At 41.0% G+C, this 27,277-nt stretch overlaps 1 protein-coding gene across 1 annotated transcript in view; it reads left to right on the top strand.

Annotated features, from left to right (window-relative positions):
- Window positions 1–23,231, top strand: part of LOC110517528 (glutamate receptor ionotropic, kainate 3) — a 122,087-nt gene extending 98,856 nt beyond the window's left edge. Inside the window, exons 11-16 of the mRNA XM_021595539.2 lie at window positions 2,493–2,716; window positions 6,713–6,831; window positions 12,301–12,518; window positions 14,959–15,184; window positions 18,309–18,562; window positions 19,260–23,231. Of these exons, the coding sequence (XP_021451214.1) occupies window positions 2,493–2,716; window positions 6,713–6,831; window positions 12,301–12,518; window positions 14,959–15,184; window positions 18,309–18,562; window positions 19,260–19,460 (1,242 nt within the window). The 3' untranslated portion in view covers window positions 19,461–23,231. The remainder of the gene's footprint in view (window positions 1–2,492; window positions 2,717–6,712; window positions 6,832–12,300; window positions 12,519–14,958; window positions 15,185–18,308; window positions 18,563–19,259) is intronic.
- The last annotated feature ends 4,046 nt before the right edge of the window (window positions 23,232–27,277 follow it).

The following is a 27,277-nucleotide window of genomic DNA, read 5'->3' as shown; positions in this document are numbered from 1 at the left end:
TACCACAGAATTATACAGCGATACGCCATCCCATCTGGTTTGGGATTAGTGGGGCCTGGCCTCCACAGTCCCCCGACCTCAACCAAATTGAGATGGTTTGGGATGAGTCGGACCACAGAGTGAAGGAAAAGAAGCCAACAAGTGCTCAGAATATGTGTGAACTCCAGGTGAAGCTGGTTGAGAGAATGCCAAGAGTTTGAAAAGCTGTCATCAAGGCAAAGTGTGGATATTTGAAGCATCTCAAATATAAAATATACATTTGTTTAACACGTTTTTGGTTACTATATGATTCCATATGTGTTATTTCATAGTTGTGATGTCTTCACTATTATTCTACAATGTAGAAAATAGTAAAAATAAAAAATAAATCTTGAATGAGTAGGTGTTCTAAATCTTTGACCGGTAGTGTTGGTGTAATTGTATGAATCCTACAGAATGTTATCAGGTGTGGCAGTATGGAGGTAGCACAGCTCTAAGCTTACAATACCATCTGCGCGCCCACAGATAACACAGAGCCATGTGGCACTCAGCAGGGTACTATTAGGTTATCACACGTGTGCTCCGCAATACGTGTCTAAGCAGAAAATAGCCGTGCAGCGTGTATATTAGCGCACCATAGGGATGGCTGAGATTGGCTGGGATCACCTGCTGCTCGGTCTTCCGGTTGAGTGGCAGCTAGCTTGAAAAGCTGAGGTCGACGGCAGAGAACAGAAGAAGCGGGTGTGTGTTGTAAACGTAAATGTTTAATGAGGGCACCGTGGATTGCACCACATGACAGATTGACTGTGCCCACACCGTCTCTCTTTGTTAGGCTTTCTTGTGTTTAGCCACCACAGTGTTAGCTACAGGCACAGGTATAATCCAAACGGTCACTCACGGAGTTCGACTATTTTCTTATACTGACCCCCATTGACTGCTCTGAATGTTAGAATAGTAATTAGTCATTTTTTTGGAAGGGGGAAGTGACTGAACTATGTTGGCGCGACAGCAAAAAAAATGTCCATGAGTTACTTTCTTAACACCAAAAAGCTTTTTTATTTCTAATTTTAGAGGTTATTGCTCTACATTGTAATGTTAGCTAAGCTAAGAAATTAAGGGGGTTGATGAAATGCATTGTCAGCCTTGTCCATACATTACAAATTACACATTTGGAGGGGGGGGGGCAATTCATTGTCCGAATAAAAGTGTTGGGTTGGGTAGTACAAATCAACTACATTTGTTTCTTGGAATACTTTTGAGCACTTTCTTGGAATGCTTCTGAGCTTACAGGGAGCAGGGTTCTGGTAATTCCGACCTTCATATGATCTGCAGGACTAGACATCCTCCACACTTTCCAATGTACACACCAATACCTAATTTAACTGATCTCCATCAGGGATGTTCTGGTGCTTCCACACTGAGCTTTGTTGCTATGCCACCACTCAAAAAGGAAGAAAAAGAGATTGGCCCAAACCCCTTTGTGAGTTTCCTTAGTTTCCGCGGAAGGGAGCTATCCAAGCGTGAACCAAGCATCTGGTTTCATTAATCTCCTGTCCAACCCTGACGTGTTTGAGGTGTGGGGGAGGCAATGTAAATGGTAACCTTCTGAATATGCAGCCAGACGCAAAATCATGGGCCGCAACGTTCACCTTCAGACCCTGCCAGGGCAGAATCTCAGAGCGCTATATTAGCCTAGTCAGAAGGCACCAGGCTCCAGATAGTGGAGGCATGGGGAGAAGCTGGTGGGAAGGCTTGTGGGAATGGCCCTTGTTTCTTGTGATTCATTAGAGCAGGTGTTCGTCATTTCTTATGTAAAAAATTGATTGGCGAATAATTGGAGGGAGGGGGCAACCTGTGATCTCTGCAAAATTACTTTGATGTGAAGTTCAATAGAACTTTGATTTTATGAAATTATGTCATATGTTACAGGACTTCATACTTGTTATGAAACTACCAATGTAATGTACTTAATTTTTCCTCAAACTGGTTTTCAAGTTTCATGTACCTTTTTGGTGTAACAACAATGGTTCATGCAGATCTATGATTTTCAAAGATACCTGAAGAACATATGAAAGTACCAGCAAAAGAAGCTCAAATCAAATCAATGCAACAAGTGTAGACTTTACGGTGAAAAGCTTACTTATGAGTCCTTTCCCAATAATGCAGTTAAAAAGTAAGAAAATTAACAAATAGATACAAATAAAATAGCACTAAAATAACAATAATGAGTCTATATACAGGCTACGTACAAGAATTACCAGTACCGAGTCAGTGTACTGGAGTACGAGGTAGTTGGGTGATTGATTGAGGTAATATGTACATGTCGGTTTGGTTAGGTGATTGATTGAAACGCTATGTACATGTACTGTAGGTAGGGGGTGAAAGCAGACAATCCGAGTAGCCGTTTAATTAACTGTTCAGCAGTCTTTTGGCTTTGCGGTAACAACGGTAATAAAGCAAGTGAAAGGGTCTCATCGTTTGACTGATCGTCCCTTCTCTTGTCTCTCCTACAGAGAGCCGACTTGGCTGTGGCCCCTCTTACCATTACCTACCTGCGTGAGAAGGTCGTGGACTTCTCAAAGCCCTTCATGAGCATGGGCATCAGCATCCTGTACCGCAAGCCCAACACCACCAACAACGGTTTCTTCTCCTTCCTCAACCCCATGACCCCTGACATCTGGGTCTACATCCTGCTGGCCTACCTAGGCGTAAGCTGTGTTCTCTTCGTCATCGCCAGGTGAGTCCCAGACTTTTCTTGGCTACTTCATGTTCTGCCTGTCTGTGTGTTTGTGTTCATTGAATTTTATTGAGTGGTATGTTTTTGTATATTCTACTTGTTGGGCTAAGTTGCAGGCACAAAAAAGTTAGTTAAACAATTATTTGTGACAACACTGTCTCTCACTAGGGGAGCACCATGTTGAACATGCCAAAACCAAGGCGCAACCTAACGTTTTAATGCCCCCAACTGTGTATTGTTGCAGCGATGTGTAAATGTTTTATCTGGAAGGATATAGTGCACAAATTGAGGCTGGCCAATCTGAATCTCTGCAGAACTGAGTCAGTCAATGATGGTCTCAAGTGATTCCATCAGTTGGGGGTAAGAGAAGGTCTCGGCTCAGCGGTAGGCCCATGTTCAATTTGTACAAGTCCTACATTTTGTGTGAGCTGGTGGGTAGTGATCAAGGCAGTTATGTCAGCGTGGGCTCTCTGTGGAGCCCAGCAGTGGAAGAAAAAGATGAGAGTAGCAAACCACCAGCGAAGTTATACTCTCCAATTCAAAGCATTTCCTGTATAATTTATCTGCAGTTGTAATGCTTCTTCGAACAACTTTCGTCTTTCAAATGTATAAAAATAAATACCTGCCGAATACCTGGAGAAAGAAATTTGATAATGAAAATAAAAATGTCTCAACATTTACCTGTGCTTGTTATCTTTTCCACATTCCCCACAAATCATTGAAAGTTGAAATTAGCATTGATTGAGATCAGGGTATCTCTGATTTTTTCAGTATTTCCCTATGTGTTCCAAATGTGTTCCTGAGACCTTCTATGGAATTATTTACATAAGAGAGAAAGAAAAGAACCCATGTGCCACTTGCAGGCATCCTGCTCGCCTTCTGTCGTCATTGTCACTGCTTCTCACCACTTCCTGGTGCCTCCAAATGCGGAGTGGTGCTTGAGGAAGTTCTTTTGAAGGGGCTTGGGGTTCTGAGAGGAGCCAGCTGCGCTCCTCAACCCTTTCCCATTATGTCTTGAGACAAGCTTACAAGCTCATTTTAGCACCCTATTTTTGTAAGTACAAGTAGAAAATCATCTCTGACTGTTGCATCATTCTTTGGAGACCTGCCTAGAAAGCGAGCAGAAGTGCTTAGAGCCAAAAGAAGGCTCAAATAGCAGTTTGATGTATGGGTGCTTGAGATGTTGGAAGAACCAGAACGCTTTGACGAAAGAGGCAAATGTATGTGTTCAATATTAGGTAGACTCATACTGTACTGATAGTCTATAGTTTAAAACAATTCAGACAAATTTGAAGTCAAAAGCTTTTCTGGACAATCATCATCCTTGTCACTGAGCAGGCACCCACGAGAAGAGAACTATGAAAGAGCTAAACCTTATGTTTTTCCACAGCCATCTTGGAGTCCATGACCATAGGTCAACAATATGGGAAATCTACTTGAGTGCTTACAGAAGTATGAAAACAGAAAATAAATCACAAGCAACAATTTTCTAAGTACGAAAGAGAGAAAACATTGAGCAGTGCCCGGTATTTGGCACTTGCCTTATCAGTGCTCTTATAACCTGGGATCACTTTAAGGATGTAACTAGGGGGGTATAAATCATCACAAGCTTCAATGCTGCATTACACTGTCCAGGACCTGGAAAATGTATTTTTGAAATTCCATAAGATAAAAATTGTCAGTGGAATACAGATGACAAAAATACGACTTCTATACCATGCCAATGTTGATAAGAACTTACGCTCTAGAAAGAGTGTAATAATGCAGTTTTTCCCCCGGTCATCCTTATCTTTTCAAATAGCAACACACTGGCCAAGTTTCAATTTCTTTGAGTTACCGCTTCAGGTGCTTCTGCAATGTCTGTCTAGAATGAGGGAGAGGCGAGGGTTTGCTTTCTGATTCTCATTCATACTATTTAGAGGACCAGATTGAATGAAAAACACACTAATGGCGAAGGTGCATAAAGATTTCGGAATTCAGATATGACGTCATGGTTTTACCACTATCCATTGAGTTTTCAAACTACGGTGCGCGACATGGTTCAATGCGCCAATAAATCAGCACAATCTACTTTTTTTGGTTTTTCAAATTGTCTGCTTAAATTGTGTTCATGTATACTGTACATACTGTGCTAATGACGATACAAAATAATTGTAACATAGAGCAATGTACAATATAGCGAATTTGGTAAACAACTCATTTGTATTTAGTGTATGGACGCCGCCATCTTTAAACACCTTCCCCATTAAATGGAGGAACGCGGAGATGCAAACCAGTCTCCTGAGCTATGTATTCCATTAAATGAACAAATGTTTTTGGAAGACACTTTATTGACACCAAATATATATGATTCTCACTTAGAAATGTTATTAGCATTTGACATTAACTTAAAGGTCTTGATTTATTCTCTTCTTTTTGAATAGACTATTTTCGGGACCATTTTCGGTCATACTTTATTTGGATAATCCGGATAGTCTATCTGTAGAGCATCATACTATCAACAAACTATCTGTTGATAGCAACTGATTGATACGGTTACGGTTAGGGTTAAGTTCAGAATAAGGGTAAGGGTTAAGATTACGGTTAGTGCTAGGGTTAGTGGATATGAAGTTTGAAATGTTACTGATAGTCCATTTGTAGATGCTCTATAGACTTTCCAAATAAAGAGTTACCTTATTTTCTCCACTCATTGACTAACGTTCATGAAAGCCAGTAGATAACATCTCTTCTTAAAATATGCTGCTTCTATCTGGCTTCGAAGGATCTAAGCCTTCTTTTCTTCTCCTCTCCTCTGACAGCAAAACACCCTGAATAAATCAGATCGTATTTGAAAACATTTTCAAAATTAATTTCAGGAAGGGAAAGCACTGACATTTAGCATGTTTTATCTCTCCAGCTGCCTTTAAAAGTGACTGTTTCATGTACATTAAAGGATTGATGGTGTGGAGCACTTTGAGAAGATGTTACACTAAATGGCAGAGTACGTGGAACCATGGGCTTCGCAGGTTTTATACTACTACATTTTCAGCGTTGCATGCCTCGTTCTATCCCAAATTGACATTTCAATATCTGTCGTCCTGAAAGTGGTATTTTTTGTGTACAGTTAGCTACCTTTGAGCACAGCGAGATATCTACAGAGATATATAAGGGTACGGCAAACTTTTTGATTTGAACAGGGTTGACAGACAGCTATCGTCAAGGACACATAAGAGCACGTCAACACAACTGACAAATGCTATGTCAAATGCACCCGCTAACAGTCAAGTTACTGAAAACAATAAAAGTGGACATCTTTACAGCTTGACTTTTGTTTGTATAGTGGGTAAAAAGCCATAAGAAAATATGTCTCCTTTTGCACCCCGTAATTTGTGCCCACAGTTGCACAGATCTTTAGGGACACTGTAGGCTAACGCTTCATGGGTGGTTTTGTCAGGCGAAATTCAGGTTAAGTGCTCGGCTCAAGGACACATCAGGAGTGCTATACCCAGCAGAGAGGCCTTCGATGCAGAGAACTAGAATGTATTATTAAGCACAGCTTCTGTTCCATCTTATTAGAACCAATTTGAGATGCATTACTATGGTTCACCCCAAAAGCCACAGGATTACTGGCCAAGAGTATGAAATGAAACAAAGATAGGTATACCCATGCATAATACATGTAAACTTGGGAGCAATATATCAGATCTGTGTAAGTCCCTATATTACCCCCCATCCCCATATTACAGTATGGACACAGTTATATCATTGATTATTAAACTGTTTTGAGCCATAGTTTTCCTTTGAACTCATTTTTCTCTGTATAGCGGGCTACATGAGTACCCATTATTTCTATATTGATATTGGTGAGAAAGGGATTGAATTCTAATGCACATTATCTCTTTCCCCATGCCTCGTCAGGGTTAACTGAGCCCCACAGTAACAATACACTATTATGCCGAAATTGTGGTACACTGGAGCCTTTGTTCCTGATATCCTTCTCCACCTGTCTCCCTGTAGGTTCAGTCCGTACGAATGGTACGACGCCCATCCCTGCAATCCCGGATCCGATGTGGTGGAGAACAACTTCACCCTCCTTAACAGCTTCTGGTTCGGTGTGGGCTCCCTCATGCAGCAAGGTATGGTATAGCCTAGCTTGTTCCCTCTTTCACATGTCAAAAGCAACAGTCCCCCCTCCACTCCCTTCCTCTGCGCAGCCACCCTCCCTCTCCCTCCCTCTCTCCACCTCTTTAACTGACAAGCTACCTCATTTCCATGTTCGAGACTGTTTTAGAAGACACTTGCCCGTCAGGAACAACTGGAGCTCAGACGTACATTACAAAAGAAAGCTGTTGTCACCTCCCTGCCTGCTCATAGAAACAGGAGTGGTGAGAGAAAGTAGGTGTCAGACACCTGTCAGAATGTGGCAGGTAAAGACAGAAAACACGGTAGCATTTGTTTCCCCCATAACACAGCTGTTTGTGTTTTGGGACGAAAGGGTAAGTTGGAGAACGTGTCTGACAAATGCCAGCTGTCACTCCTCGCTGGCGTTGGCTATGGCCACAAGGTTGATGTTTATATTGTTGTGTTTCCCCGAGTGCTCGTACCAAAGACCCATTGTCGAAATCTATGTCCGACACACAGCTCAGCTCTCGGTACAAATTACATTTTGTAAAATGCCACTTGGGCCTTTTATGATGCTGGAGTAGTGCAATGTAATTGTACTTTATGCATAATTTCATAATATTAAAATATGTCAATTCTCAGCATCTTTCTTATGCCAGAGAAAGACAGTTAACTTTAGTCTTTCCCCAACCCCCAAAGTACCTATTTGAATTATCCCACCTTCTGTGTAAGCTTACACAAATCTGAGGAAGGTTAGGGGAAGGATATTACGGCGACACCACGCTAATGCGGTCGCCTCGTCCACCCTTAAAGACATTCATAAGCAAATGGAGCCCCATAAATGCTTTGACATAATGAAGTCAGCCGAGGATTAAAAAAAAGAGCTACTAATAAAATGTTTAACCTCAATGTAACAAGACAAATTAGGGAGGCTCGACGGTGGATCTCTGCCGGTAAGGAGAGAAAATGCGACAATCCATTAAGCACAAATGCTGTACTCCTCGGCAGCTCTCCCGCGTAGCTGCATGGTATCTCTGACTATTTGCATTGTGAGTGGAGGCTAGGAGTCTAACAGTACAATATGCGAGGGAGGAGAGGAACGAGCAAAACAGGAAGTTGGTGATTCATCTTTGAACAGGATTGATAGTCCTTTGTCATTGGAATGGTAGGTCAACCACTTGGATCTTGGAACTTAAAACTTAAACCACCTGTGTTGGTAAAGAATATTGTTCCTTTGAATACTGTCCTCCTCTAAGCAGGTTAATGTTGTTCCCCCAGATTACATACCATACAACAGGATATTTTACTTGATACAGCAAAATGGTCTAAGAGTCTATACAGTTACTGTAAAATGATTTGGGACATCAAACACGGAAAATGATTTCATCTGGGATATTGACTTGCTTTGGTCTTTGGACATAAGTGAAGAAAAAATGCATTTGGTGACAGTAGCAAGGTTAACAAAACCAGAAAGATATCTACCTTTGTAATTTGGGTGAACTATCCCTTTAAGATCATAGTGCTAATGTGGTCTGGAATCGCTTAGAACAATTACGTTAACAGGTTACAATTACTCTTTAAACATGTTACCTTTTCCCAATCCAACTTAGTGAAAGTGAAAAAAAAAGAAAAAACCTGCGTCATTTGCAGTTAACTAAAAAAGTAGGTCAAACATTGATTCTCTGGAAGACATACCAACACAAAATGCGTTTTTTAAAATCCAGTTCCTTATAACAAACCTTTATATGATCTAATCGATTGGTCGTGTCATTTATCAATGCAGAAATAACAGTCTTCACCCTGGAGCACCATGTGCTGCCTGCGCACATTTATCTACGGTCTAGTATTGAGTAATTTTGGCACCTATGTGTTCTGTAGCCAGGTGCGGACTGGCCATCTGGCATTTCAGGAAAATGCCAGATTACCTGTCTGTAGCAAAGAAGTTTGAGGGTCTGTGCCGGTGCGTGAGAGAAAAAAGGACCATGGAGTTCAGCAGGTGCTCACACTCAAACCGTAAAAAAGAAAAACCAAGGAGGTCGAGAAATATACTGAATTTAATTCCTTGCTGGAAAGAGCTATGTGTTCTGCCCTGATACAAATGGTCCAAGTATGTATCCAAAGGGTGCATTTTGTTATACACACCAGACACCTTATGCTCTGCTGCTAAACTCACCTAACAGCCGCTGAGGAGGAAGCCATTTTATTGACATGTTTGGAAGAGGAAGAACAGCCTAATAAAACAAAATCCTGCCAGCTTGTCTGTGGGAGTGAGGTGTCCTACAAAACAAGAACACACAACATGGAGAGGTGTAACAGCACACCTTGCATGCTTCAAACGAGGTGCGCTCTGGGCCGTGTGAGGCTTTTCTCATGGCAAACATAGTGTCTGATGGGTGTTGCAAAACGGGTGAAACATGAATATAAGTTGCTATATTGATACGCAAAATGTGTAAGCAACATAAGCTGTACAAAATATTGCATTGTTTTGACCTTATCTGTGTAATCTTATCCCGATAAGGAGAAGAGAGTTTCTCAACTTGGAAAACATTTTTAGTTTATATGACATTCAGTATTTAAAAAGAGATTAACAAGCTCTAACAGCCTCTGGCGTAGAGAACGTGTTTTTATGTGACGAGGCCGCTAAGGAGAGAATGTTAAGTGCAGGTAATGATTCTCACGGGAAGAGGTGCCTCCCTGGTGTTAAGTTGAAGCTTTGGTTGTGGGGAAAATAATATGGAGAGAAAGCCAGGGCATTGCATTTAATAGTACTCAGTGCTTCTAAATCCACAGACAATATAACTCCCAGAAAGGCTCTGATTGTCCTTTTTCAAACTGACGATGGAGCAAGCAGTTTCCTTTTTTTATCAGACACTTCTGTGTAATGCATTGTGAATCTATCTTAAGCATGTGTGCTTTTGTCAATGCTGTTATAAGGAGCCATGAGTAGTTATGAATGCTTTTTGCAAGTCGAATGTTGTACTATGGTTGATAAGGGGTACTGTGAACGCATGAATTTCACACAGGTGGATCACGGCAAATGTTACCACTGTATGCAATATTGCAAGCATCAATAATTATCACAGAATGATCACAGCAAATGATTGTAATGTTTGTTTGTGTCAACGAATCCCAAAAGGGATGGGTTGCCAACTGGTTCTTTGGCACAAAAATAGAATGTCCTTCATTCATTCAGCATCCCTGAGCCTAATACCTTTCTCAATAACATTGCCATTTTGCCGTAGTGTGTAGTATTTAGAGTCACATCCCCCATCCTGTAACATACTTTAGATTGGAATTTTTTTGCCATCGTGTTTTGCAAGGCCTTTCAAATTACATTACTACTTGAAGCTATGATGTCAGCACCGAGCCATTCTAGCTGCAGCAGCCCTGCAGTCACTGAGATTGTGTTGCTTTGTTGACTGGAACTGCGTCATTGTCTTCTGCTCTGAAAGGACATGTGTACTTCTTTGGCTTAGAAGACATGAAGTTCTTCTTCAAGGAGATGTATAATGCATTGACAAGGTTTTATTTCCTCGGCGGCACTATTGTTGTATTTATTAGAGTGTTCTAGGTGCCGTGCACTCCAGCTGACAACAGCATTTTACGGCCTGGAATCCAATTGGGCTACCAGTTCCAGTTCCTTACCAGTTTGACTGCTGAGCTGGGTGTTCTCCTATTCTTAAGTGATAGTTCTTACCTTGGAGCGTTACTGTACTGGCCTTGTTTAGCCACCGTGTAAAGGCTGTCAAATCGCAAAGGACAAATCCAATCAAATTGGGTAAGGAAGGTTAAAAAGCTGACCACTTTACCTCCTCTCAGTGGGGTGGTTACTCTTCAAAATTGCCCTCATAAATCTTCTCAGTAAAGTAGTGGAGGGCACTGAACACAACCTCTGGTGGAGAGGTTGTTTTAGGCGTCGACAGGGACAGAAAATAAAGTATCTTTAGCCGTGAGTCAAAAAGCAATTGTAAAAAAGATATATGGGAATTTATCTGACGGAGGACCTCACAATGTCATACTAAATGCTGTGGGAGGCAGTCTGGCCAACCTAAGTAATTGAACATTTATGTCCTGAGACTGATAACACATTTTCAACCTGTCAAATGTAAGTTGTCACAAATGGATGTATGTTATGCATGCATTCTTTGTGAGACACTGCTCTACACAATTAAAAATCATGCAAAGAAGAATACAAAACAGACACATTGTAATCTCAAAATGCATGCAACAGCCCAAATAAAAGAAAGCGTATAGAACATACGTGGCACAGGAGGTGGAACATTTCAAAGGCAAAGAAAGAGCAGGATCACATTTAGATGTGACTTCTTTGTCTTGGTGACATTATTTTAATTGGACGCAGGCCTAGTGTCTGGTTTCTTTATGAAACCCCACAGCGAAAAAGCTAACACGTGTCAGTTTATTATTTCAAAAACGCCAGAATAGATTTCTGTCTGTTAAGCTTGGTGGTATCAGAGGCCGCGTTCCAGGCTGACTATATTGCAGATGCATGCCAGATCTACAGCCCAGACCACCCACTCCATTACTGCTTTGATCTCCTCCAGTCATTTCGGAGATACTGGTCAATTAAGTGTCGCATTGCGCCCCTCTGGGGGAGTTTTATCCCGGGGGTTATCACTATAATGAACAATTATATGTAGCTACCCTCTATGGGCAGGTACGCATTCATGTGTGAGCTGTGCTAGGATTTTCCTCTTGTAGGACAATAAACCTGATTGTGACCTGATTATGATATCTCACCATACATGTATAGGTGTTTAAAATTGCAACTAACCTCATCATATGATATAGCAATCAGATACCTGACTCTGCAGTCGATAACTTGCACACAACCATTGAATGGCGCATGAAACACAACTGGAATATTGTCAGCCTGGAACATGACCATTATTTTTAAATGAACTCTCAACCCAGACTGGGGGTTTGTGTTGATCCAGGAATCCTACTGTATCTGGCATTAGAGTTTGGGATCGCCCCCCAAAAGGTTGTGCTGAGCCTCTTCCTTCATAATCAGCCAATTGTAGTCAAATTAAAATATAATGGCAGCCTTCCAAACTTAGGAAGGCTGCCAGGTACTTAGATATGCCCCTTTAGTTGTTTTCCATCTGAGAATTTGAGTAAGACCAAGAGTGTGTATGTTCCATGAATCCCTTTTCTGTGAAAAAGCAACCATATAACCATTGTGTTTGTTATATTCTGTAACAGTCTTATATAAAGAAGATGCATATGTGATGTCAAACGTCTTCCTTATAAAGGCTATAATAAACTTTCGCCTCTGGGGGTACTCTCGAGTCAAAATGGGTCCCCTAAATGGAAAGAAATATTGTCTGGAAATGACCTCATATTTCATAGAATATGTATATGAACCATGCAGGCAAAATTCAAGCCAAAATGTGAACTAAACAATCACCTATAGTGTATCTGTAAGGTGACCGTTGTTCTCCCTCACCCTGTCTGCCATCCAGGCTCTGAGCTGATGCCCAAAGCCCTGTCCACCAGGATCATCGGAGGCATCTGGTGGTTCTTCACCCTCATCATCATCTCCTCCTACACGGCCAACCTGGCCGCCTTCCTCACTGTGGAGCGCATGGAGTCGCCCGTGGACTCTGCCGACGACATCGCCAAGCAGACCAAGATTGAGTATGGTGTGGTCAAAGACGGTGCCACCATGTCTTTCTTCAAGGTATGTATCTTAGAAGACTGTCTGCTTTGGTTTTGAGTTGTGCTTTTGTTTCATGTTGATTTCATTACTCGTGTTAAATAAACAATCTGCCAGGAATATTATCTGAAAAGAACATAATTAAATCTCTTCATTTCAATTCTCCAGTCATTTTAAGCAGTTTAAATACAGCCCCATTGATTGAAGCACGCTGAGTACACACAGTTATATTCTCATAAAACGTGTTTATGAAGAACTGAGACAAGATGCTGGATCCGTACTTTTTTATATACAGTATGTTTCTCAATAAAATAAAATAATCATATTCCACAAAATATATATATATATTTTTATTTTATTTTTTTATTTCCAGTTAGATCTTAATTCCCGCTGCAAAAGCAAGTTCTCCACTTCTCCACGCTGTTTGATGTGATCCTCCATAATGATTTTTTATTCCAAAGTTTCAGCTTTTGCCCTGCAGGGTTCTCAGCTTTATTTTATTATTTTGAGTTTCGCCTCAGATGCTGTCACAGTGGTGCTGAATAACATGTAAGGGTTTGCTCTTTTTCTGTGTAAGAAAAGGAAAATATTGGACACAGTGCTATGGAAAATGTTTTATGGACAAGGGAAGGTCCATACGTTTATGGCACACAATAGCAACGAGAACAGATCATTTTACCCAGGGTGATTGTCCCAGTTTTACACTTTCAAATATTCTCTGTAATATGTGTGCCTCTGCTAAAGAGAGTATCTTTGTAGTTTCCCCTGCCTTGACAATATAATTGAGGATGTATTTTTAGTTGACTTCTCTCATTTGATATTTCCATCATCCCTATTTCCTTTATATTGGTTTATTCATATTACATTAAATTAATATTATACTTATTGGCACTTTGGGATTGTGAAAAGTGTGTTACAAATATTATTATTCATAATTTCTCTCTTTCTACTCTCTGTTAGCAATATGTCTCAGTTGCTCTATGTCCCGATCAGAATATCCACCAATAGAATTTTCACCCGCATAAAGATTCCCAGTGACCACCAACAAATCCACTGGAGGAGAAAGAGAACATTAGTAACCATTCTATTCCAGGAGGCTTGATTAACATGGAGTTCAATGAGAGATTAGGCATGGTCCATGGAGTAACTAGAATTTGTGATTATACCAAATTAGAGTCATCAGTTGCCTAACCATTGGAACTACTGGCTATGGTATAAACCAGGGGTGGCCAACTCTCTTCCTGGAGAGCTATTGAGTGTTCAGGCTTTTGCTCCAGCCCCTACTGAAACACACCTTATCCTACTCATCATCTCCTCATTAGGGCCTTTAGTATCTAATGGCTGCCTGTCTACCCTGAGCTATACACATCTATTTGAACCTTATCTAAATGAAAGATTATTGACAATTAGTCAAGAACTTGCTGTAAGTTCTCGGAACAGTAAAAAGTGGATTTTACTCCTTAAGCGTGTTTACTTTGATTAGTGACAGGTATGATTGCAGTGTTATTAGTCAGAGGAGACACAGGTGTCTATAATTACCTCATCAGTTGCAGAGCTCAAGTGCCCTCGGTTCCTTCTCGTTATCACTGGGAGGGCTAACGAGCTCGACTGAAGCGGATGAGGGAACTGATAAATACTGAAGAGGTCGGGGAGTAGCTGTAGATATGTCAAACCACACTGCATGGAAGGGCACTGTAGGGCAAAGTAAATCTTTGCACTGTAATCTCTGGAACACTTACAGTAGAACTATGCTATCTTGACAATCAGATGTTCTCTGTGTGTCACCTGCACGTCTAAATAAATAAAAATCACATTTTAACCGTCAATGCAGGAATTAAGTAACTAAAAGAGCTTTAACATCCTTCATATTTTCAAATGACTATGGTGATGAGTCAGTAATTATCTGAAATTAGGTATGGAATAACATTTGACCCCTTGTCAAGTAGAATGAAATATCACATAGACAAACGCAAGGCTTATAGAGAGGAACTAAATGAATCCAGCATTTTTCACTATTTCCTGTGGATGAAAATAGATGACATTACCTCCCCTTCCTAAATGATTATATCCAGTGGCACAAGTCACTTTTTATATTAAAAAATAAACAATAGATGTATGAAAGTATATAAGTGTCAAAGTAGATATAGGACTTGAAAGGAGTGAATGTTAAAGTGGCATTGCACAGTTTATTCCTTTTCTTGGAGCTCAAGGCTCCAATACGTTCCTTTATTCGTACAATTATATACTTCTCGAAATGGAGAATTATGGGAAAAGGATAATAACAGCTCGAAGATTGCCAGAGTATTTTCAACACCAGAGGGCTATCGTGTAATGGGATCAACACGGTGTAGAAAACATGTTAATTAAAAAAAAAAAACTGTGTAGACTCAATGCCCCTTTGACCAGCTGTAATGCACAATCTGAGATTCAACATTGATTGTACTTTCAATTCTTCCCCTTACAGAAATCAAAGGTGTCTACTTTTGAGAAGATGTGGGCCTTCATGAGTAGTAAACAGAGTACGTCGCTGGTCAAGTCCATTGAGGACGGCATCCAGAGGGTTCTGAAGTCTGACTATGCCTTGCTCATGGAGTCCACCACAATCGATTACATTACCCAGCGGAACTGCAACCTCACCCAGGTTGGAGGCGTCATTGACAGCAAAGGCTATGGAATAGGCACTCCCATGGGTAAGATGTAACAACATCTGTACCTTAATAGATATAATAGCTTCCTGATGGTATGAATACTCTCCAGCTCTCCATACCTCCTGCAACAAGCACCATCCCCCACTGATACACTGGTAGGAGGTGGTCCTTCAAGCTGGACAGAAACAAATAACACATTCATCCTATATTTGTGCTTTCGATGCAGAGCATTTCGACTAACTACTACCGTGCTACTATTGTATTTTACTCTTTGTATTTTTGTAATTTTTGGACTGTGTGTGTATTGTTCAATTATTGCTAGATATTTCTAGATATTTGGGGCGACAGGTGCGATAGCCCTCTGGTGGTTAGAACGTTGGGCCAGTAACCGAAAAGTTAAATCCCCGAGCTGACAAGGTAAAAATCTGTCATTCTGCCCCTGAACAAGGCAGTTAACCCACTGTTCACCGGTAGGCCTTCATTGTAAATAAGAGTTTGTTCTTAACTGACTTGCTTAGTTAAATAAATAAAATAAAATATATTGCTGCACTGTTGAAGCTAGAAACATAAGCATTTCGATGCACCTGCGAAGACATCTGCAAAACTGTGTGCACGACCAATAAACTTTGAATTGATTTACTAAACCAGTCAAAGTTTGGACACACCTACTCATTCCAGAGTTTTTCTTTATTTTGACTATTTTCTACATAGTAGAATAATAGTTAAGACATCAAAACTATAAGATAACACATATGGAATCATGTAGTAACCAAAATATATTTGAGATTCTTCAAAGTAACCATCCTTTGCCTTGATGAAATCTTTGCACACTCGTGCCATTATCTCAACCAGCTTCATGAGGTAGTCATCTGTAATGCATTTCAAGTAATAGTTGTGCCTTAAGTTAATTTGTGGAATTTCTTTCCTTGTTAATGCGCTTGGTATACAGAAGATAGCCCTATTTGGTATATTATGGCAAGAACAGCTCAAATAAGCTAAGATAAATGACGGTCAGTCAATACGGAACATTTCAAGAACTTTGAAAGTTTCTTCAAGTGTAGTTGCAAGAACCATAAAGCGCTATGATGAAACTAGCTCTCATGAGGACCGCCACAGGAATGGAAGACCCAGAGTTACCAGCCTCAGAGATTCCAGCCCAAATAAATGCTTCACATTAACAAGTTAATATTTGTAATTTTTTTATTTAACCTTTATTTGACCAGGTAGGCCAGTTGAGAACAAGTTCTCATTTACAACTGCGACCTGGCCAAGATAAAGCAAAGCAGTGCGACAAAAACAACACAGAGATTCACATAAACAAACTTACAGTCAATAACACAAAATAAAAAAAAAATAGAAAAAAATCTATGTACACTGTATGCAAATGTAAAAGAGTTGGGAGGTAGGCAATACGTAGGCCATAGAGGCGAAAATAATTACAATTTAGCATTAATACTGGAGTGATAGATGTGTAGATGATGTTATGCAAGTAGATACTGGGGTGCAAAGAGCAAGAGGGTAAGTGATAATATGGGGTGAGGTAGTCGGGTGTGCTATTTACAGATTGGCTATGTTTTACTTAGTTTTAATAGCATTTAAAAGCAGTTGGAGGCCACAGAAGGAGTGTTGAATGGAGTTGAAGCTCGTTTGGAGGTTTGTTAGCACAGTGTCCAAAGAAGGGCCAGATGTATACAGAGTAACAGACACATCTCAACATCAACTGTTCAGAGGAGACTGAGTGAATCAGGCATTCATGGTCAAATTGCTTCAAAGAAACCACTACTAAAGGACACCAATAAGAAGAATACTTGCTAAGGCCCAAGAAAAACACGCAATGGACATTAGAAATCAGTTTTTTGGTCTGATTAGTCCAAATTTGAGATTTTTGGTTCCAACCACCGTGTCTTTGTGAGACGCAGAGTAGGTGACCAGACAATCTCCACATGTGTGGTTCCCACTGTGAAGCATGGAGGAGGAGGTGGGATGGTTTTGGGGTTCTTTGCTGGTGACACAGTCTGTGATTTATTTAGAATTCAAGGCACACTTAACCAGCATGACTACCACAGCATTCTGCAGCGAAACGCCATCCCATCTGGTTTACGCTCAGAGGTCTATCATTTATTTTTCAACAGGACAATGACCCAAAACACCTCCAGTCTGAGTAAGGGCTGGCCTCCACAATCACCCGACCTCAACCCATTTGAGATGAGTTGGACCATGGAGTGAAGGAAAAACAGTCAACAAGTGTTCAACATCAAATCAAATCAAATGTATTTATTTAGCCCTTCGTACATCAGCTGATATCTCAAAGTGCTGTACAGAAACACAGCCTAAAACCCCAAACAGCAAGCAATGCAGGTGTAGAAGCACGGTGACTAGGAAAAACTCCCTAGAAAGGCCAAAACCTAGGAAAAAACCTAGAGAGGAACCAGGCTATGTGGGGTGGCCAGTCCTCTTCTGGCTGTGCCGGGTGGAGATTATAACAGAACATGGCCAAGATGTTCAAATGTTCATAAATGACCAGCATGGTCAAATAATAATAATCACAGGCAGAACAGTTGAAACTGGAGGTGGACTGGGGACAGCAAGGAGTCATCATGTCAGGTAGCCCTGAGGCATGGTCCTAGGGCTCAGGTCCTCCGAGAGAGAGAAAGAAAGAGAGAATTAGAGAGAGCATACTTAAATTCACACAGGACACCGGATAGGACAGGATAAGTACTCCAGATATAACAAACTGACCCTAGCCCCCCGACACAAACTACTGCAGCATAAATGCTGGAGGCTGAGACAGGATGTGGGAGCTCCTTCAAGACGGTTGAAAAAGCATTCCATGTGAAACTGGTTGAGAGAATGCCAAGGGTGTGCAAAGCTGTCATCATGGCAAAGGGTGGCTACTTTGAAGAATCTAAAATACATTTTTATTTTGGTAACTACATGATTCCATATGTGCTATTTCATAGTTTTAATGTCTTCAGTATGTTTCTACAAAAACCCTTGAATGAGTAGGTGTGTCCAAACTTTTGACTGGTACTGTATATTAATATGCAATGACTACATTTGAGCCATATGTTGTGAAAACACCCCTGTGGCCTCATCAACGAGATCCAGCTAGTGGTTTATATTATCTTTCAACCAGTCTAAAGCAGACCTGTTGCTTGCCTTACAGGCTCTCCATACCGGGACAAAGTGACCATCGCCATCCTGAGCATCCTGGAAGATGGCCGTCTGCACATGCTCAAGGAGAAGTGGTGGAGCGGCAGCAGCTGTCTGGATGAAGAGCGCCGTGAGAAAGCCGGCCCCATGGGCATTCCGAACCTGGGAGGGATCTTTATAGTGCTGGCGTGTGGCCTGGTTCTCTCCGTCTTTGTGGCTATAGCCGAATTCATATACAAGCTAAGGAAGACGGCGAAACGTGAGCAGGTAGATATTATCCCCATGAATCTGATTCAAGATTGTTGATCAGTAATTTAGGTACTTGATGTGATTATTTTATTAATGACATTGTTTGCATGACGTAGAGTATATATTGGTTAATTTTTGATCCTTCACTTGCCTAACTGTGCTTATTTCTAACAATATGAACACAACCTTAAAATCCAAGCTGTACTCTGTCCATTTTAGTTCCCTTTATTAAAGGAATTTGCTTTCCCTCAAATAATCCCTGTGCTATTTGGCCATAAAATAGAACATTTATTTAATTTTAACAGGCATAATTGCAAATTGGAGCATGCCGAATTAATCAGTTATTAGTCATTGCAGATGTCAGAATACCATGAATCTCAGCAGTTGTAAATCGCAGATTGGAGTTATGCAACTAAGTGGGTTGTGTCAAGCATGCTTGTATAGGTAATGGGGTAAGAATACGGCTCTGTGTTCAATTTATCTGACAGAGCAGGAACAGTGCACATTGCGTGGGTTGCATGTGGTGGGGGTTGCAGTTTGACATGGCTGTCAGCGATGGGAGAGGAACAACATGCATGAATGTTCTGTGGCAAATGTGTTTTGCACTCTTGATTTTGTTGACACTCTATGCTGTCAGAACCATTTAAAGCTAAGGCATTTACCCCCCATCCCTTTCCCCCCCTTCTCTCCCCTCATCCTCGCCCTTTTTGCCCAGAGGTCTTTCTGCAGTGCCATGGTGGACGAGATCAGACAGTCGTTCACCTGCGGGACGCGTGTGAAACACAAGCACCACCACCAGGTCCCGGTCATGGTCAAGACGGATGCAGTGATCAACATGCACACGTTCAACGACCGACGACTCCCGGGAAAGGACAACTTGAGCTGCAACACTGGGATGACCCCCGTGTTCCCGTGACAGTTTGCGCCTCCCAGAGAAAGAGCCTCCTGAGCAATGTGGAGGGCATGATTGGTCCCGAAACCTGGGACAATGGAATCGAGGGGATCACCAGATTCACCATCAACCACAGCGACATAGGGACACTAACGAAACATGGAACACTATCTAAACATGGTACTATCAAAATGGCAGCATCGGCGACACAGGTATGACAACGTTCACCCATGTATTCCAAAAGAGACAGAAAAAGAGAGAGAGTGAGGTGGAGGAGAAGAACCATCTCCAAATAATCTGTATTCAAGTCCGATGTTTACGTACGTAACACAAAATATACACTCACCAAGGAATCACAAGATATCCAAGGAATCCTTGATTGACAACAAAGATTCAACCTTTTTATTGGACATATGGCATAAAGACAGAGTTGGCTTCGTTGAGCATGGCAATAAAAGAACTACAGACGGACAAGGGAAATGGGGTTTTGATGGGAGATCAGTTATCTCACACATAGCACATCACGACCATTCAAAGTTAAAGTTCTGACGATTCTTTTTTATCTTGTCTGGAGGTCCTTTGGCAGCAGAAAATTATGTTACCTCAAACCTTGTACAGACATAACATTGGGTTCTTGATTTGCTCTCTGAGTCACTGTCTATTTTGTGGGAGGCGTTTATAAATGCATGGCTTGGACCATCGGCCTTCTATAATTCCACTACAATAAACATGTCCTTAGTACATGCAGATGACAGCAATGGAATCCGAACAGTGAGCAAATCCCATAGTGAGAGAGAGCATTGGTCACTCAGTGAACTAGGTTCGCAGATTATCTTTAATTGACGAAACATTACTGTTCAAAGAGAGAGAGATATCACTGAAGCTATCCCGAGATTTTAATGGGGAGACGTTGATTTATTGTTAAATGAATAACGTTTCCACATGGTGCCATTTTGTTATTGTGACTAAACAAAATGTAGGGCCCTATTTGTATGTGCTTCACCACGTTATTTTCAGACATATGTTTTGTGGACGTTCAGATAATTTAGTATGTGAAAAAAAAAAAATGAAGAACTAGCCAATTGCCAAAGATATGCCCGTAAAATAAAACTAAACATTGGATGAATTTGTCAATTAAACTATGTTAAAGAAGAATAACCAGGGCCTTTTCCCTCTTTACAACACAGGGTAATGTGTTTCTATCAGATGTAATGACTTTGTTTGATAAGATGCCCCAAAAAACAAATATACAATACCCATGGGATAATGAACGAGGAGTGATTTGCTTCAACATATTCATGTACCAAAATGCAAGTACATAACTTGAAGTGTTTACTCTTATTTGGCTCCCAATGATAAACGGACACGAACCCCCTTATATTTATTTGTTGCACTACTAGTCTATATTGTCCTCTAAAATAACTACCTGGTCTCATTACTTTTTTCGACATTTACACATTGAACAACTGTACGATTTAGGGGTATAAACTGAATTGATTTACTCATAAAAGCATAACATATTTATGGTTATGTTAAACCCAATCATACCATTCATGTTTGAAGGGTTATGGTTAGGGTTATAGTCCGCTAGCTAGTTAGCCAGCTAGCTTGGCTAGTTGGTTATCTCTAGTTGGTTATCTCTGCCCATGTCCACTTAATAAACAGTTCAGAGAAATGTGTCTACATTGGCTTTTAGTTGTCTTAAAAATATCCATGGCAATATAGTATTTTCAGAGGGCAATTAGCCATCGGTTTCCATTTTGCCAAAATGTCTCTACAATAAGGCCCCTTAGAAATAGCCATGTTATAATCGCACAGCGTCCATTGAATTGCTTTTGCTGCTTGCAATGAATTACCTTCTAACCCTTCTGACTGCTAAACAGACACTCTAATCTAAAAATGTCAGTGATGTGAAAGAAATGCAGAGAGCACAGTACAGATGTACAGACTTCATAGTCACTGTTTTAAGCTGTTTGGTTTTAGTTCTGTAATCGCAGGTGACTGTAAATGACTTGGTTTAGTAGTGTGTTGGTCGGAGGACAATGGACAAGAGACCGTATGAGTAAGAAACAAATGCTGTCGTCATACTCTTCCTTCTATGTGTGTTTACTTTGTGGCCACGGCAACAGTGAATGTCCTTGGGACAATTATTTAGCTTATTCTTATTGCAGGCCCGATCTAAAAGCTTTGTAGCAGCGTTACCGAACGCTATGCTACCGTTACGGAAAGCTCTGAGTGGCTGACAAGACCCTTTGGTTTTGCATATGATTTTCATACTGTGCACTAGAGATAGATATCATTCAATTAGTCAATATCATGCTCAGATGATGAGATGAACAAACAGACGGAAGATCTGAAGTTTGGTTTTTCTGTGTTTATGTCGTCTGTAACGCCTATGAACTGTATATCTGCAATGAGTATTGAGCTGTAGGATGCTAGCAGTCTATGTGAGCTGCCGGAATAGGGAGCTGAAGGGACAGCATACCTCTGTGAGGTTTACAAAAAAAGACAAACTATCTTGGGTTCCTTTTTTTCAACATTAACAATGTAAAGATTCAAGGAAACTTAAATCTGTGTGACTTATTATCGATTTGGTAGAAACTCTTTGTATAAATGTTAATCAACTCCCGTCTGCAAAGTAGAGTACATGTAGATAAGGTGAGCAGGAGACAATGTATTTTGCTACATTTTTACAGGTAAATACATACATTTTTGTTCTCAGCCAAACACAATTTCTTAATTTAAATTTGGTTTCACATGCCACGTTAACCTGTACCCCTCTCCCACTTCCCCATCCTCCATATTAATTTATTCGATTGGAATGGATTATAATATATTATATTGGATTAGGATCATCAAGAGCAGAATATTATATGTAAATCTTATTTTATCGCACCTAATATATTGATATGAGGTGTATGTGACGTTGTAATATTGAATTCCCCAAAACTGTAGAGGAAACTCATTTAGAATAGATTTTGTATGATCTAGCTGGCTCTTTTCTTCTCTTTTGAAACCCATGATGCAGTTGGGCAAAGACTGGTTGTTACACTACAGGTTAGACTGGCTTCCAGTTGAATTCCCCTTTGACTGCAAACACAAGGTACTTTAATGCTTTTTTTTGTCAATCCACATACTCTCCGAAATAATTGTGGTGAAAATGGACATCAGTGATCCATTTTAATAAAATTATTTGAATTTACTACCAAGATTTTAGTTCAGCTAATTCAATCAGTCCCAGTTATTAAGCATACTGTCTTTTTTATACCAAAATGTGAATCCAGTTATTTTACAACATTTTATGAAATCGAAGATAAAAATAATGAACAAAATAAAATGACACATAATATGTGCAGCAGTATGTGGTATGAGTTAGAATGAGTTACACTTTATTAAGCAATCAAACAGTCACAGCGCTAGGCATTTATTTATGTTTTGTTTTGAGTTGAGGTGAGCTGAGCTGAGCTGAATTGTCTGCTTCTATCGTTTGACAGGAAACCTTTCAAATAATAGGGTTAATATGTTGGTGCCGACCAGGGTTTTCTTTGTGGACATGCAGAATTTCTATGAATATAGTTTTTTGTAACGTTTTGTAACATTTTCTGTTTACCTAATAACTGTATGTGTTAAGAGAAGACTATTGTTAGAATAACCAAGTAAAACATGGGGAAATATAAAATCATAGAGAAGCTATTGCGTTATTTTCTTTTTAACACACTGTGAATAATTCAATTGTACAGTTTGCTGTATGGGTTATATGATTTTAAAGTTTTAAATAAAAAATGTAAAACTACATTACTCTTGTTTGAGTCCTATTATTCATAGACACGAGATTCATACAACTAAACCCGAGAATCCGTTGTTGCTAGGCAATGCTATACATTGTAGTCTACCCAACATATTCTCAGGTTAAAATCTCCAGCTGTCTCTCTGATTGGTAGACGACAATGTATTGCAACAATGTACAGCACAGATTGAATGCAGGTCTGAACATCTACTCTGGAATTCTATGTATTAACAGGTTGTTTTGCACTACTAGTGGATTGGTACATTATATTCTCAGGTTGTTTCACATTTGTATCCTTCCCGGTATGGAAAGGTAAACTTTTCACACTGCAGTGTATCCAAACTCACTCTGCAGAACTGGCTCAAGGAGAACTTTGTTGCCATTTGCCGTATGGATCCATTCACCCAGGGTGGAATATCCCTTTGAAGTCATGCTTTACCTGAGGTGTCTGATACCGAACCACTGAAGTATAAGTGCACAGTGGCATGAAAGGCAGGAGGGCACCACAGAGAAACTTGTGCATTTTTAAACCTGCTATTTACAAGATTACCATTGTGACATGCATATCAAGCAGGGAGAGTGGAGAGAGTAGTGCATGTTGGAGTGGTAAGTGACTGAGCTGTCTAATGTGGGGGGCACTTCTGCTATGTGAAAAAGATGGATAGAGGCCTTCTGAAGAGAGTTCATCTGCAGTGACTGCATCTGAGACTCCAGGGGTAATTACTGATACACACCGAGCGGCCATTTGTCTATTTCATGAGTATTACTCAATGGCATACATCCACACATGAGAACATAGAAGCATTCTTGGAAAAGGTATCTTCTGCTATTGTCTGTTACTGTGACATTTAATGAGGAACAGCAAGCAGAGAAACATTCTTGTATAACAGTCTTTGTCTAGGCCTTGATAGAGATTGCCAACCATCATCCCTTATACTATCCCAGTAATCATCATCATCATCATCATTTGGCTGCAGAACAGTTGTATAACCGACAGAACAAGTGACAGAATAAGTGACAGAATGCAATATTTCAAGAAAGGAAGCACATAATACATAGTCCGTCCATTGAATCATGGCCCGTCACACTACAGTACATCACCAAAAGTATGTGGACACCTGCTCGTTGAACATCTCATTCCAAAATCATGGGCATTAATATGGAGTTGGTCCCCCCTTTGCTGCTGTAACAGCCTCCATTATTCTTGGAAGGCTTTCCTATAGAAATTGGAACATTGCTGCTGGGACTTGCTACCATTCAGCAACAAGAGCCATTAGTGTGGTCAGGCACTGATGTTGGGTGATTAGGCCTGGCTCGCAGTTGGCCATCCAATTATTCCTGAAAGTGTTCGATGGGGTTGAGGTCAGGTCACTGTGCAGGCCAGTCAAGTTCTTCCACACTGATCTCAACAAACCATTTCTGTATGGACCTCGCTTTTTGCACGAACGCATTGTCATGCTGAAATAGCAAAAGGTTCTTCTTCCAACTGTGGCCACAAAGTTGGAAGCACAGAATCATCTAGAATGTCATTCCCTTCACTGGAATGAAGGGACCTAGCCCCGGACCATTATTCCCCCTCCACCAAACCTTAAAGTTGGCACTATGCATTGGGGCAGGTAGCGTTCTCCTGGCATCCGCCAAACCGAGATTCGTCCGTCTGACTGCCAGATGGGGAATTATGATTCATCACTCCAGAGAACACATTTCCACTGCTCCAGAGTCCAATTGCACCACTCCAGCCAAAGCTTGGCATTGCAGATGGGGATCTTAGGCTTCTGTGCGGCTGCTCGGCCATGGAAACTCATTTCATGAAGCTCCCAACGAACAGTTCCTGTGCTGACATTGCTTCCAGAGGCAGTTTGGAACTTGGTAGTGAGTGTTGCAACCGAGGAGAGATGATTTTTACACGCTTCAGCACTTGGCGGCCCCGTTCTGTGAGATTGTGTGGCCTACCACTTTGCGGCTGAGACGTTGTTGCTCCTAGACATTTCCACGTCACAACAACAGCACTTGCAGTTGACCGAGGCAGCTCTAGCAGTGCAGAAATTTGATGACCTGACGTGTTGGAAAGGTGGCATCTTATGATGGTGCCACGTTGAAAGTCACTGAGCTCTTCAGTATGGGCCATTCTACTGACAATGTTTTTTCTATGGAGATTGCATGGCTGTGTGCTCAATTGTATACACCTTACAGCAACGGGTGTGTGTGGCTGAAATAGCCGAATCCACTAATTTGATGGGGTGTCCACATACTTTATATAGTGTATCTCAAAACAATTAGCAATAGTCCACAGACTGAAAACATCTGACTTTTGTGTGTCTGTGTGTGCGTGTGTGCTCGCATCTGATCACGGAGCGAGCCAGCAGACAGACAGAACTGCGACAGAGAGAGATTAACCTTGCTGCCGCGGAGATGCCAGACGTCGGTGTTAAAGGAAGCAGGGGAACCCCAGGACTCAGCGCTCAGGAGCAGCTGGTGCATAATGAGCGATGGGCAGGGGCCTGCTCCTAATGGGAAGATTTATTATCTCTCACAATCAATTAATCCCTGCGGACAGGCAGGGGCCAGGAGGAGAGCATCAGGAGTATGTAAAAAAGAGAGAGACAGAGGGAGGCAGGGATGGATAGAGGGAGCGAGTGGGGGAATGAAGAGAGATATGTGAGAAAATGTGAGAGGTGGTGGAGGGAGGATTGGACTGAGAGGTAGTGAAATCAGAAGTATGTAAAAGAGGGTGAGAGGAAGGGATGGCGGGAACTGGCCATATGAAAAGAGAGATATGAAAAGAGACATGAGCGATTCATGCGTGAAATCGGGAGTATGTAAAAGAGAGAGGGATGGAGGGATAGAGGGAGGCAGTGGGGGAACTGGACAGATGAAGAGAGAGATGTTGAAAGAAACAAGTGAGGTGGAGGATGGAGAAAAGATGGATGGAGTGAAATTAAGAAGACAAAAAACAGACCGTACGAGAAGGAGAGTATGAACATGTTATGGGGGATAAAGCCCACAATTGAGAACGATGCAAAGGGGAGATAAAAAATGATTGTGAATGTGTAAGTGTTTAAGAGTGTTTATGTTGAAGTGGTTAAATGTGTGTCATGTGAAAGTAGAGTAGGACATTATGAGTAATAAGATAGGAACAAAGGAAGCCAATGAATGAAATAGAAGCGAGTGGGAGAAGAGGGGAGAGAGAGTTGAGTAAATGTGTCAGCTAAAGTGAGAGACGGAACAGAGGTGAGAGAGAAAAAGAAGCCAATAGGATGGAGAGAGAATTGGAGAGAACAAGGCAGTGAAAGGAACAGACAGAGAAACACATAAAAACAATGATGAAAAAAAGATGTAGCTAAATATAGAAGTTTTGTGGGAGTGATGTAACATTAATTCAGATAACAATCGCTCAAAAGGGCAGAACATTAGTCAAGTTGTATGATTATTAATTTAGTTATTTAATTAATGTAATGAATTAAGTCCCCCCACTCAAAGGGATACCAATTATGTCAATATATTTGCCAGTGATAGCTTTTATGCAAGGAGGCAATATGTTTTAGGTGATGCAAAGTCACTCTTTAATGCTACCCTAAAATGTGCTAGCTCTGCTGTCAGACATAATACACTGAGTGTACAAAACATTAGGAACACCTGCTCTTTCCATGACAGACTGACAAGGTGAATCCAGGTGAACGCTATGATCCCTTATTAATGTCACTTGTTCAAGCCACTTCAATCGGTGTAGATTAAGGGGGGAAGACAGGTTAGAGAAGGATTGTTAAGCCTTAAGACAATTGTTTGTGTGCCATTCAGAGGCTGAATGGGAAAGAAAATATGTAAGTGCCTTTGAACGGGTATGGTAGTAGGTGCCAGGCTCACCGGTTTGAGTGTGTCAAGAACTGCAATGCTGCTGGGTTTTTCACGCTCAACAGTTTCTCATGTGTATCAACAATGGTCCACCACCCAAAGGACATCCAGCCAACTTGACACAACTGTGGGAAGCATTGGATTCGACATGGGCCAGCATCCCTATGGAACGATTTCGACACCTTGTAGAGTCCATGCTAAC

This window comes from Oncorhynchus mykiss, chromosome 3 (genome assembly GCF_013265735.2).
Source record: "Oncorhynchus mykiss isolate Arlee chromosome 3, USDA_OmykA_1.1, whole genome shotgun sequence".
Lineage (NCBI taxonomy): Eukaryota > Metazoa > Chordata > Actinopteri > Salmoniformes > Salmonidae > Oncorhynchus > Oncorhynchus mykiss.
This window is presented reverse-complemented; position numbering and strand designations above follow the sequence as displayed.